General features: G+C 39.6%; 1 protein-coding gene across 11 annotated transcripts in view; it reads right to left on the bottom strand.

The window, feature by feature from the left end:
• Nucleotides 1-14,829, bottom strand: part of RABGAP1L (RAB GTPase activating protein 1 like) — a 255,581-nt gene that overhangs the window by 103,064 nt on the left and 137,688 nt on the right. For all 11 annotated transcript variants that reach the window (XM_068690408.1, XM_068690406.1, XM_068690409.1 and 8 more), the window contains one exon: nucleotides 6,777-6,890. In XM_068690408.1, coding sequence (XP_068546509.1) covers nucleotides 6,777-6,890 — 114 coding nt within the window. The remainder of the gene's footprint in view (nucleotides 1-6,776; nucleotides 6,891-14,829) is intronic.

Here is a 14,829-nt window from a genome sequence, read left to right as displayed (position 1 = left end):
TAAACAGGACATATCTTGGAACATTTCTAACATGCCCTAGAAGAAACCATGAACTATTAAAGAAAATATATATGTATATATTAACTGTTGGATCTGCTTGTTTTATGTTTTGTTTTTAAATTAATTTCCACTAGGCCCCTCCTCACAACCTCATCTTCAGAAGCAGCTGTTACAAGATATTTAGATCTGAACATGAGAATTAGATCAAACTGGAAAAAAATGTGCTGATACGTCAAAGCAAAAGATTTTTATTAAAAAAAAAAAAAAATAGTCTGTAGAATCTACATGGTTTCATTGCTGAAATGTGATGTAATTAACCAAAATACCCTCAAAAATAAGGATGCTGCCTACAGATACCTCAATAATATTAAGTTCTTGATAAAAGATCTAAGATTAATTAAGATTTATCCTTTCAAGGAATTTAGGAGCATTAACTTTGTTTTTCTGTATGAAACATGAAAGCAAAGCAAAATCCCAAACCTCCTACTTCCACTGAAGTCACTGTTTACTTTGTAATTTCAAGAGAATGGGATTTTTCCCATGACAAGCTTTGATAATGTAGTAAACTTTCAGTTGTTATTTTCTTAAGCTCTTCAGGAACCTCCAATCACAATGCATCAATTAACCAGGATGTGAAATATTCTCTTTCTCACAACTGAGACTTAATAACAATTCTGTCTCAAAGCCTACCTTAATTCCTTTTATCTTAACCAAGACCTCATCTACAGAATTAAAGTGTCTTTTTAATAACTGTCTTCTGCAGAGCTGAAGTGTGCAGTTACTAGCACATCATCAGAAAGTGAACAGTTTGGAAGCAAAAGAGTCTCATCAAAAAAAGTCCACGGCAGAGAATCACAGAAGTAGACTTCTTTCTGGGAGTGATTTTTTTTTTTTTTTTTTTTAAACCACGTGCATATTGGGAAAGTGGTTGAAGAATCCAGAGATGGACAGAAATTCTTCTTTAAAATAACTGTTGGAGGAAAATCTTCTGAGATCAGAATCTTCCATGGATACAAAAATTCTAGGTATGTACTGCTGAAAAATGAAAGGTTGCTGATCTGAATATAATAACTCAGCTTTGGGATTTCTGCAACTACTATGTATCAGTCCTAATGGTTTGAGAAAAGGAAGAGTAAGGAGCACATCTTGCATTCCAGACTGAACTTTGTTCACCATTTTGTGTCCTCATAAGCACGGAAAGTATTGCTTATACTTCCTGAAGGTTCACATGTACTTGAAATAGCAGCAAAATGCAAAACACTAACTAGTAAGTATCAGCTTACAGTCACACTGCAAATTTGCCTTTACCATAGTAACTCAATTCCATTAATTACAATTACATCAGAAATTAACAGATCTCATGAAAAATATTTCTATAGTGCCTGCCTCATAAAAAGATCTTTCTCTTGTTTGCCAGAGCTTTCATTCCCCCCCACCCATACAGACACGCTTCACAGTGATGCTGTGGAAAAGGTACAAGCAGAGGCCCTACAGATCTCCATTCCTCATCTGCAGTACCGGTGTCTCTCTTGTCAATAGTAAAGTTTTCTGGCACAGGGAACTCACTTCTCTGAAATAGTGACAGGCGAACTGGCAAGCTGCTTGTTAACAGCCATGCTAGATATCTCTGTCCCTGGGAAAAAAAAAGCCAGAAAATGTAACAGAAATGCAAAATTTTTAGAATTACAAGCCTGATTTGCTCCCTTGACTTATTCTCTGTGTCACTACGGAAACAACAGAAACAATCCAGGACATCTTCTTGGTGTTTGATACAGAGATGACTCTGTTGCTGAAGTCCATCTCAGTAGAGTTAAAAACCTGCATGGTGCCTGAAGAACAGGCTGTCAGTGAGAGCACAATTTAAAATGCCACACCTAATAGTACAATGTAAGGCTCCACATCTAAATTTATTACAGGGCCAACAGTCTGAAGGTAGGGATATTCCTATGACTGTCCCATCTTCCAGGGAATTTCCATGTTAACTGAAAAGTGCATTTTTCAAAATTAGTAACTCATTTACTGAGTGTCCCTGAGGGGCAGCTGTACGATACACACTATTACCTCCTACAGAGCCACAGGCCTAGCAAAGGCCCAGGGAACAAAGACGGGTTCGCACTCACTCAGGCAAGCCCCTGAACACAGTAAAGTCTTTACTCCATTTCCAGCACTTGAGATTCACAACCCTGACCTTTTTACTAGTACAGTCTCAGCAGAAAATCCATATGCAGGAACGGTACTGCTGCTGCCTCGCTAAGCACAGATGCACAGAGAAGGAACCTTATTAATATGGAAATTGAAGAAGACAAGGCAACATTAAAAATCCTTTGCATGAAATAAGAAACAATATTTACTAAAATTGCTCTTCAATCCAGGAGTGAAGAAAATAAACAACTAAAAATAGATGAAAAATTATTCTTAACAGATTCTGTTTATGCTCCTATGTATATTCTACAATACAATAGACTGTTATAGCAATGAAATAGACCTGCTCTTTGACAAGTAATTAAACCAAAGGGGACAAACACTTAAACCACTCATTTGTAAACTTGAAGAGATACTAAGAAAATATTGAGAAATGCAGAAGAACACGTGCATGCAGAAAAGAGGTCATAATATGAAAGAAGATGCTGCAACAAAGTGAAAATGAAAACAAAACAAAAACAAACAAAAAAAAAACAAACAGGATGGCATTCGGCAGCAGTTCTGCCATGCTGGAGGATGAGCCTAGGGTAATCCATCATTTGTTGCTTAGCACGATACAGAAGCTACTGGTCACAAAAGAGCAAATTCAAAGACATTTTCGCATTTCAATTACACAGCAAAGAAAGTAAAGCATTAGCTTTACTAGAAAAACAGTTCATCATTCCCTCTACTAATCTGGGTATCAACAAACAGGCATTGTGACGACTACTGAAATGCAGTGTCTCTTTTCAAGCCAAAAATCACACTGATCCCAGGCAAGTATGACTGGGTCTAAGAAAAAGCTCCAAATTTGATAAAGCAGGGAGATAAGTACTCAGTAACAAAAATACATCATGATACAAATGATTCATAGCTTTTCATAATGCCTTTTTCACTGGAAAACACTGACACCAACTCCAAATCTCTGAAAAATTATTCAACCACTTTCACAAAAACACAGAAATGTTGTATATAATTTTCTCAGTTTGTCCAGTAAGATTATTAACCTAGATAAATTGATTACCAAGCAACATATTCAGTTCCTGCTATTAACATCGCAGTGGTTGTTTATCAAAGAGGAGTTACTTTAATCAAAAAATTAGAGAAAACACATCTCGCATTACATAGTGCACTGTGTACCCTCCAAAACTCAAGAGGACGCTTTCAGCCACACACCTTGATTCCCTGAAGGATAGAGCTGTTAACTACATATGCAAGCACGGAAGGAGGTCGAGAGTACTGTTCTGCTATGCTTTGTAACACAGCGAATTAACTCTTTAAATATAGCTTGAATTTTCATGTTATTTAAACAGAAAGGGTGCAAGAAATGTAAGTATTTCCTGAAGATGCTTGCTCTGGAAAATCTAGCTTACGCGATGTCCTCAACTGAAATCTCCGATCTGGAACTCTTTTCATTCCTGATCACCACTGTCAGCCTTAAAGTTTATTTTTAGATACTTTACTTTGTCACATAAATGTTATGCAACAGAAGAAGTTTCCATCTTTCCTGATTTCCCACTGTTCTGAAGAAGAGATTAAGAGATTGAACTAGAACTGACAGACCTGTTCAAATCAGGCAGTGAGCTTTTAATGCTTTTCCTTTTTATCTGACTGCTCAGATCAACTCTCTTTCCAGTAGGGCACGGAGAAAATGCTCCTCAGCTCTTTACCTTGAGGAGGGAGGGTAGTCCCTCTTCTGGCCTCATTCAGCAATCCCATTCTTCAAACATCCTGTTGCCATTTCAGAAGAAGGGTGTGAGTGCATTAACACCTCTGATGGAAGTTATTCCAGTAACATTAGAGCAGCCAATGGAATGATAACTTTATAAGAAAATTAATTAGTTTTTAAGAATATTCCTCTAAAACTCACCAAGTCAATAATTAACTCAAGGTCCGGCTAGACACAGCCATAAATGGGTCATTTGCAGAACAAAGCCATCACCATTTCAGAAAACTGTACAACTATGAAGAAAAGGGGCTGCCTAGAAATACACTTTGCAGTTAAGCGTCATCTCCATACTGGCAAGTAGGTAGAAACTGGCAAGAATAAAAGCAGTAAACTTATGAATAATTCAATGTTGAATATTCAATATGGCTGTTATACTAGGAAGCAATGCTTCACAAATCCTTCTTTTATGTACTCAATGGTTCCTTCAAAGAATAAGGCAGTCAGTATAGTATACAGGGATTTTTAAAAGACATTCAACAAGATTCCTTCCCAAAGACTTTTTAGGAAACTCAGCTGCCACATAAGAAGGCTCAAATAATTGATTAAATGATAGGAAATCAAGGGAAGGAATAAACAGTCAGTTTTCGCCCACAGAATGAAGGTGAAGTCTCTTGCAGAATCTTACAGAAATATATGCTAGGTCTGATGCTGCTGAAAATATCCATAAATCATACAGAACACAAAAAATAGCACAGAAACGAAGTCTGGTGATGATACAAAGCTGCTTAGAGTAGTAAATTAAAAGCTGATTGCAAAGATGCTATGCAGAACCTGTTCATATAAATAGAGTGGCAAAATGGCAGAGGTGATTCGACTGCAGATAGAGAATGTTTCAAGGGAAAAGCAGTCCTCAACTTGATGCACACGCTGGTGGACTCTGATCTAGGCTCTTCCAGAAACCTGAGGGTGAGAGAAGCAACATCTGCAGCTCCTTTCTCTGCGTAAGTAAAGGTCCAGAGGGCAGAAAAAGCCCTGGCTGTGGGAGAGAAGTGCAGTTCTTCACTTTTGCTACAGACAACCCAGAAAGGACTGAAATGTCTACCTCTCTGAAGCTGTCTGCTAGACAGAAAAGTCTGCTAAGTCATTTCTAGTTCAGTCAGGTTCCTTCCTTTATCTTCTCTTTATTAAAAAAATAAGCTAAGATACCCATTCATGAGAATGAGATTTTGTTTCCAAAGAATGTTCTCAAATCAAGTTCATCCTTGGCATGGAACTTCTACAGATTCTTTCCAATTTAGCAGAAGTCATCTAATTCTGGACACTGTAATGAAAAGCAGCTGTAGCTGCTGCAACTGTAAAAGACTGAGTTGTTCGAGTGATTCTATTCCTACCTAAGCTTCATCTACATACACATCCTTCTACACTTCATTATTTACCATTCCCTTCTCCGTGTCCCCTACAAATCTTTATCAGAAATTATTTTTCTGTTTTCTTTCAGGTGACTAATAGGAGAACATCAAATAAACAAGAGATCTTCATGACACCTTGTTTGAAACACATTTAATTCAATGCTGCTACCTTTAGCAACCTGTTAGACAGTTTTTAATTCTTTAATGTGTATTTTATTCATATTCTAACTAGTACAGTGTTTATAATTTTCTTAGCATTGCATCAGACTACATGTTCTACAGAATTGTGATAAAATTGCCTTCACCAAAGAAAATCGTATTTCCTTTTTTTATGTTAGCTTGTCAAGATCTATTTTCAATAAACTTACAGGCATTCATTATAATATACTTCTCACATTTAATTCTTGATAAGCTGAATGCCATTCCATCATTTTTCACTTAACTGATAGCAAACTGACAAGCGAATAATTACCTACCCATCCTAGTTTTTCTTTTCAAAGCCCTCCAAGATTAGTGAGAAATCAATATAACTGGTCTGAAGTCCTCCCTGATCTTTTATTTTCCTATTATTATTTTTTTATGTGGATTATTTAGGACCATGAACTTCAATATATGTAACCTAAGCAGCTATTTTTAACAGTTGTCCAAATTACTGTTTGAATAGCAGACTGTATCACCATAGAATTTATCTGAAGAACAGGAATACGTATCAATATACCCCAAAGGCAGGACACTCATGTCTACTTGTTATGACAACTCCATCATTTCTGTCTATAAATCAGCTGGAGGAGGAAACAGAGTAATAAGGAAAAGAAGAGCAGTAGAAATGTCTTTGTCATTTTTTCTACATGTAGAAAAAAATGTAAAACAAAAACTAACTGCCAAAAACACAATAAAATCTGACAGCAAGAGAATTACCTATCTAGCTGCAATGTTCTACCTTCTGGATCCCTCCTGAGCAACAAAACTCTATCTGTATAGCCTGGCCAAATCTGTTCACTTAGTACTTCACCTTCCCTATACATGTATTTAAATTGAAAAACATTAGACTTTTCCTTGATCAGAGGTGCTCTGAAGTTGTGAGTGAAAAGCTATATACAGAAATCAGTTGTGGAAAGGTCAGCTAACTTGTTCTCTAGATAATTATCTCAGAGATATTCCTGCTTAACCTAATTGCAAAGTTTGCTCTGTGGATTTCTCTTCCTCTGAAATCCTCTCTGCCAGGAGGAAGGAAAAAAGTTTTAATCCACCATTCTTCTACTGAAATGGCCCTCTGATAGCAAGCTGCCTGTCAGTAAAACTCACGTGAGCCTCAGCTCTTCTCACCTGCATCTTAGGAGATACAAAATGCTAAGTTACAAAAACTATTTCAGGATACCTAGTACTATTCTTCACATACATCCAAGTAAAGTGTTAAAAATGTATTGACTAGTGATTTGGATCAGAGCAAGGTTAGCAGGGCAAAATACAATCACAGCAAAACATGAACACTTGAAAATTCAGAGTACTGACTGTACCTTACAGATTTTGTATAGAGATTCCTGACCGTCTCCTTCTGTATCTTTGAAATAATCATGTGCTGGAAATGTACGATGAATATCTCGTGTGATGACACTCTCTTGAGCAGAATCCTGTAAAATGAGAGAAAAATCCCAAAATATTGGCTTGGTAACAGTGTAATTAAACAAACAGAACACAAAATTCTATGTGCAGTCGACGTGGTTACATTAGATAACTGCTTTACTGACTGAGTCATACTCCAAAAATGCTTTGGGAAGAAACTGAAAAGCTTCTAGTTTCGAACGCAGTAATAATTTGACAGTTTAACAAGAGCAACGTGGCATGTTTTCTGCCCTTCAGGCTTGCAGTTCAACTTCAGAACTCATAGAAAATGACTGGTTATTTAATTGTAGGTGCATTTTTCCTACAGAACATATGCTTACTGTATTTCTCTACAAGCAAAAAAAGAAAATCAGACCATCTCTCAAAGGCTCAGAGGTATTAATTTTAAATGTATATCAATCTACCATAAAAACCATGTTAATTACAAATTAGAGCTATTACTTAGAAATGTTCAAAGTCCATTGTTAAGTGGTCCTTAAGAGAACAAAATCAGAAACAGTACAAGAAAATGTTATACTTTCAGGTAAATCTCATATCCTCCTTGCTATTAGAACACCTTCAATAGCTTTTAATTTCATTTTTACATTGACAAGGAACTAGGGATAAGTTCAGGTGCCTAAACAAGTATGTCAAATGCCATTTTAGAAGCCCTAAAATACCTTGCCTGATAAGCAGCTGCTACTGCAGAAGGATACAAGCCTCCTGTAAGTGCTGCATCATCTCTGCAAGCTCTACATGGACGATCTGCATACCCACATACATCTAAAATGACACCGAATGCCCCTGTTTAGTCAACTGAATTGATCTCTAGCCATACCTGCCTCTGTAGATAAAGAAGTAATTGCTTACAACACTGTATTGCTATGAAAAGCTGGAAATCGTTGCAAAAAGAGCTGAGAAATGCTACTGTGTGTATGAGGAAGTGATATCAAAGCGTCAGAGCTGGAACTGCAGCAGCTAATCCATTATCTTTGGGTTCCAGTTACTCTCAGTAGGAGATAGTACCTTTAGGTCAGTAAATAGCAAACACTGCTTTTAATTATTATTACTTTTGTAATCCTGAACGAAAAACCAACAGAAACTACACATGCGACTTAGGAAAGAAATCCTTTATAAGCATTTTTATCTTGAGAACAAAATACATCTGTTTACCATAGAGAAGCCCTCAGATTACAGTTTGTAATCCAGGACTCTCCACAAAAAAAAAAAAAAGAAAAAAGTTTTAAACCCACTGGAGTCAGCAACCAGGTAATCTCCCAGGTTTAGGTGGTTTCCTAATCCCATAAAGGCCCTACAGTGTACCTACACTGTGCAATAAGGCAGCTGCCTGCAAGTACCCAAGGTCAGGCAGGTGGAGCCCTGGGTAACCTGCTCCAGCAGGAGGTGCCCCTGCTCATGGCAGGGGGAGGATTAGATGAGCTTTGAGGTCCCTTTCAACCCAAACCCTTCTGTGAGTCTGTGACTCCATGAAGTAAGCAGCTCCCAGCTGCCCCAGAGATGGGAACCTGAAAACCCAAGAGTTCAAAATCACAGAATCATCTAGGTTGGAAAAGACCTCCAAGATCACCTAGTCCAACCTCTGTCCTAACACTAACCAGTCCTCCACTAAACCATATCACTGAGCTCTACATCTAAACGTCTTTTAAAGACCTCCAGGGATGGTGACTCCACCACTTCCCAGGGCAGCCCATTCCAATGCCTAACAGCCCTCTCAGTAAAGAAGTTCTTCCTAAGATCCAACCTAAAACACCCCCGGTGCAACTTTAGCCCATTCCCCCTCGTCCTGTCACCAGGCACGTGGGAGAACAGGCCAACCCCCACCTCGCTACAGCCTCCTTTGAGGTACCTGTAGAGAGCAATAAGGTCACCCCTGAGCCTCCTCTTCTCCAGGCTGAACAATCCCAGCTCCCTCAGCCGCTCCTCGTAGGACTTGTTCTCCAGACCCCTCACCAGCTTCGTCGCCCTTCTCTGGACCCACTCAAGCACCTCGATGTCCTTCTTGTAGCGAGGGGCCCAAAACTGAACACAGTACTCGAGGTGCGGCCTCACCAGAGCCGAGTACAGGGGGACGATCACCTCCCTATCCCTGCTGGTCACGCTGTTTCTGATACAAGCCAGGATGCCGTTGGCCTTCTTGGCCACCTGAGCACACTGCTGGCTCATATTCAGCCGACTGTCCACCATCACTCCCAGGTCCTTCTCTGCCTGGCAGCTCTCCAACCACTCATCTCCCAGCCTGTAGCTCTGCTTGGGGTTATTGCCCCCAGATGCAGGACCCAGCACTTGGCCTTGTTGAACTTCATACAGTTGGCCTTACAACATCCTTACAGTCCTCCTGAGTGGCCTGCCCTGTTTTCCAAAGATCATAAACCTTTTCTTTCCTAAGCTCAAGGAAATCATGTGGTTTCTCCATTCGCTCCCATGGCAGCTAAGAAAATAGCTAGAGTTGCGACATGGGCAAATGTGGCATTAACTTGTTTTCTACCAGCACTCCTTTGAGTAATCTTTTGTTCCCTTTGTTCTCAACTTGCCGTGTTAAACCTCAGCTCCATCCTTCCTCCACACCCTCTGGACCCAGCCCAATCCTCCCGTGTTGCACACAGAAGTCTTCCTCTTTCCTCTCCCCACTTTCCCCCCAAAGTTCAGGTCTTCTGTGAATCTTTGCTATCCTGAATGTTCTGTTTCTGATGCCCTAATTTTCAGTGATCTCAACTGTTGCTCTCCCTTTGCTTGACAGTAACATCTTTAGTACAAGGCAACGACACAATCTATATTTTGTAAAATACCAGGCATGTTGTTATGTGCTGAAAAGAGGAAAGCTTGCAGAGAGGAGGTGTTTTTATTACACTTGCTGCTACAGCTGGAGAAAATAAACACGCTTTTGTGCTTTCACCAGGTTACCATCAGGACTTGCAGGATCTCTAAGCATCACACAACTATTAGCGACTGAAACTAACCACACAGTCTAAATCACATGCAACAAAACCAGGAATAATAATAAATGTTTAATAATGAGCAGCTCTCTAAACAGACTTCTTTAATGAGTATTTTCATTTACTTGGCTTCTAAACACAAGAGCAGCTAAATAATGGCAGTCTCCCCCTCTCCAACAGGTCTGACAGGTTGGTGACATTCCTAGGAATTGCCTTGAGCAGCATTTAAGACCCACCAGCACAGAACAGTTACCAAGCCTGCTGTAACAGCCTGCTGGGCTTCGTGTACCATGCGGGGCCACCTGGTCAGGCACAGCTGCAGCAAACAAAACTTCAGGACCCACAGCGAGGACGGCAACTCAGTGCTCTCATATCGATGCCCCACATTTCAGTCTGGAAGCAGATTTATGCTAGAAATACTGCTGTGAGAACAATCCCACTACAGGCTGAAACCCTGACATCTGATCCCTCTCTGACTGCCCATGAATACCTCCCAGGACTGACCATCCTGCTGCAGGCATGCTCTCCAAAGAGAACAGGACCCTGGTGGTCTCACTCTGAATGAGGCCAACCCCAGCCTTTGAGAGATGCAGAAGCAAACAAAACTCCTGCGAAAGCACAGACCTCTGTAACAGTGCTGTGCTGCTGACCACTGCAAAGTAATTGTAATGCACTGCCTAAAATACCCTTTTTCAAGTGGCACAGTCTCGATTAGCCTTAAGAATGATGTTAAAAACTTCAATTCCTCCAGTTTCTAGGTGGTTCATGGTGACTGTTTGTGAAACTACCTGAAATATATAAGCTTCACAGCATGAACAGTGAAAGACACCTGTGAAAACTCCCATAAAAATATGCATGATAAAGAATCAATATCTTGGTTCAGCATCTTCTCTTTTTCTTACAATTGGCAGTAAACAAGTCACTCTTTGAAAAACCCTTCTATTTTATACTTGTATCTTTATAATAATCACATTTTCTCATATAAACAAATAATTTTCCTATTCATTCTTCAGCGCAAGTTTGCAAAGATGCAGGCATTTGAAAGAAAGTCAGAGGAGGGCCACTCTGTCCACCACACTCATCTTTCTCCTGTCCTACAGGCAGATGATGTTTGACTTCCCTGTACTTCTGTCTTTTCCTAAACTGTGAGCACATAAAAGCTGCCAGCGTAGATGTCCATGGGAGGACCACAAAATATCTGTGTAAGGCCCAAATACAAATTCACTTTTACTGCCTTGAAAGGATTCTGAAGCAGAAGCTTCATTCATCAGTAAGAACAGACACGTCTAAAAAGCTAGGGGAAAATAATTGGAATCTAAATGGACAGAAAATGAAATTTAAAATAAAAGACAGAACAAACTTTTTCTCTAAAGACAACATCCATCTGAAATACTACAAAACCATGAGTTTAAAAAAAAAAAAAAAAGTCCAGAGAGATCAGTGTACAACTACTACTAAAATATATATATATCTACAAAAAATTGTTAATTTTTCTGCCTTTTTTCAAACAGAATTCATTTATAGCCCCGTTCTCAGGAGTACCACCGCAGATGAGTTTACCCTTATCCTAATTCAGGCTTTCAGAGACAGTTTTTATTCTTCTGAAACTCATGATTAGTTAATTTCTTATGAAAAAAAAAAGGTGAGATGGCTATCAAAGCATGACGAGTTCTAACGATCTTTCTCACTTCTAATAATTCCTGTGCTGCCAACTCAAAGAAACAATATTCTACTGAGGAAAAGAATTATCTTCATATGTCAACTTTATGACAGCTGACATCCTACTGAACAAGTTCTCTATTTTGAGTCGTCACACTTTAAAACAGCTGAAGTTCTGCAACTGTACTGGTATACTGACTCGTCGACACTGCTGTTGTTTTGCACTATTGAGACGCCACTGAATGTGGACGTAGGATGCCAGAAGGCAGACTGAAATAGAAATACAGAGAAATAAAGCTATTTACATTAAAATAAACAGTAAAAGAAAATTAAGGCTATAGAGGCACTCAAAGTAAGAAATATAGGGCAATCACTGCGTATGTATATCAGGAATTATGTTTTAATTAGGAGCACTTCAGACACTTCAAACGAGATTCCTGCTCATGTATTGTCCTGAGAGTACCTATTCTGGAGATGGATTTTGGCTTATGCGGTAAAAGTGCCTCCTGCCTTGCTTTCCTTTGTTGTAAAAGCTGGAGGATACGGATGGTATGTGCCAGAAGAATGCAATGAAGACAGAAAAATCTCTCAGGGCACGGCCTCTTGATGCTGGTTGTTAAGACTCAGATCCTTTTCCAACTAATGCCCTTAAATTCTTTTGTGAAAACAGGCATACAGCTTCCACAAGAAAAATTGCAAGTCGTTGGTTGAGTTTTCCTTATTACATGGCTGCCTGTATTACCGCTGTGGACTCGGTATGGAGAAATGCAGAATCACTTACAACGCAAGGAAAGGAAGGAGTGTTGCTTCAAAAGTTTTATGTGAATACTAAGAAAAACAATAAACCAGGTCACAGGTGTCTCGAACCTGGCACTCAAACTGAGCAGTACTTCTGACCTCGATATCCTTGTGCTCCATTTCCCTGGTTAATAATAATTCCCCATCTCAGTGGGGTGTTGTGGAAATCAATTAACATCTGAAGTGCAGAAATACTGCAGTGATTGAGTCCTACAGAAATGCCAAATCGGAAAATAATAACTTCATCCTCAAATCCTGATTTGAATGGTTTATAGTAAGGCACAGGGTTACACAATGAAAAATAATAAGTGGGGAAAAACAAACAAACAAACAAAACCCTGCCCATTAAATAAGTCCTATTCTTTCTGTATATAACATGGCAGGGATTCTGGGAAGAAGACACCAAAACCACAGAACTGTGGGTGATTGAAACTGAGCCAGAATGCATATGAGTAGACAATTTTATACCACACCTCTTAAGTTCCAAAGGTTTATCTCTAATCTCATAAAAAACCCTTCTGGTTTGGTTTTATTCCATTACATGCAGAAATAAAATGATTTATACGCGCCAAAGAGTCAGCACAAGTTCACCTGAATGAACCCAATTACAAGGTCTGCATTTCTGGTGAGGTGTAAGCAGCTGATCTTTCATCAGATTGTCCCACCCGTGCTTTATCTCTTCACTACCCCAAAATAGCCAGGTACTGCAGTGTCAGGAAATAAGAAAAAATAAATAATCAAAATGTGTTTTCAGCATCTAATACTACAATGCATCATAAGTCTGATGCGTTGTGCTCCTTTGGGACTAGATACCGAAACTCTTGTGACCTATATGTAAAGCAACACTCCCAGGCTGCCGGAGGTGTCTATCACTCTTTTAGCCAGAGATACATGATGTGGAAACACATCAGCTGCTGACAGTGAGTTAGAGGTATCATCAATAAATTCATGGTTCTTAATCCTGAAATGCTGTAAATGTAATTATTGACTGTCAAGTCCATGTTATTAGACGTTGTTTCAGTACGCGACACATGTTGCTGAAGAAATAACTTTGTTTTTCATTTTGCTTATTTTGTTCCTTAAAGATTTTTTTGGTATTCTTATACAGTTCCACACATACAACTAAGATGTGTGTTACACTAATGGGAATAGGACTAATAGCTTTAAATTCTCCACCTTCACAAATAGGTAGCAAGCACAGAACACACAAATCAGTCAGTATTGGTTTGCAATGAGCCATGTACCTAGCATGCAGCTTTGCCCCTCCTTATTACTGACATGATCCCAAATTCCTGCTTTCAATGAAACCTACCATCCCACTGTGCCAGCACATGCACACAAATCACAGAACCATAGAATCATTAAGGTTGGAAAAGACCTCCAAAATGATCTGGTCCAACCAGCACCATATTACCAACGTCATCCTCTAAACCATGTCCCTAAGCACCATGTCCAACCTCTCCTTAAATACCCCCAGGGCCGGTGACTCCACCAGTTCCCTGAGCAACCCATCCCCATGCCTGACTGTTCTGCTGAGAAGAAATATCTCCTCATTTCCAGCCTGAAACTCCCCTGGAGCAACTTGAGGCCGTTCCCTCTAGTCCTATCACTAGTTACCTGTGAGCAGAGGCCGACCCCCAGCTCCCCACCCCTTCCTTTCAGGGAGTTGCAGAGAGCAATGAGGTCTCCCCTGAGCCTCCTCTTCTCCAGACTAAACACCCCCAGCTCCCTCAGCTGCCCCTCACAGGACTTATGCTGCATAATTGCAGTCAAGATGAGCTGTTCCATCACCTTTCCTGGCACTGAGGTCAGGCCCACAGGCCTGTAGTTCCTCACATACTCCTTACGACCCTTCTTATAGATGGGTGTCACACTAGCAACTCTCCAGTCATCTGGGAACTCTCCAGATGACAATGACCTCTGATAGATTATACCTCTATGAAATATCATCAACCCCTTTCTCTCATCATTTTCCATACACATTATAGCCCTCTCAGTAGAAGTGTGATCCAACAAAATCCCAGGTTCTTTACCAATAAATATCTGGGGAAAAAAAAAAATCAATAGCTCTTCCTTTTAAAAACAGTCAATAAAAGAGGTTTGGCTTATGCTCAGTTCTTCTATAGCATTTTTGTAATATATACCTTGTAGTTCAGCTCTTTTCTATAAATAGGTATTTCTATCATCATCAGCTTTTATTCAGCAGAGAGCAGAAAACACACAAGAGTACTAATTAACAAAGAAGCAAACTGAGAAAAAAGTGGATTACTCTGTAGAGACTTTACAAAAAAGGCACACATCAAGATATTTGACATGAACATAACACTTAGGTTAGCTCAGTAAATACATTGGTCAACTGCACTTTGCAAATTGTGACCGCTGCATTGCTTGGGCAAAACTGCTTTCCCCAAGCAGAAATACCTCCCCATCAGTAGCTCCAACCCGAGCAGACCTGTGCTTCTGGCAGCTCAAACCTAGAACTGAATGTAGCGTCAGTCTCTCTTCTCTCCTTGGCATAAATGCAACGATTATTCTACATGCAGCTATAAAAAAGGAC

Source organism: Anas acuta, chromosome 8, assembly GCF_963932015.1.
Source record: "Anas acuta chromosome 8, bAnaAcu1.1, whole genome shotgun sequence".
Classification (NCBI taxonomy): domain Eukaryota; kingdom Metazoa; phylum Chordata; class Aves; order Anseriformes; family Anatidae; genus Anas; species Anas acuta.
Note: the sequence above shows the minus strand (reverse complement) of the source record. Positions and strands in the feature narration are given on the sequence as shown.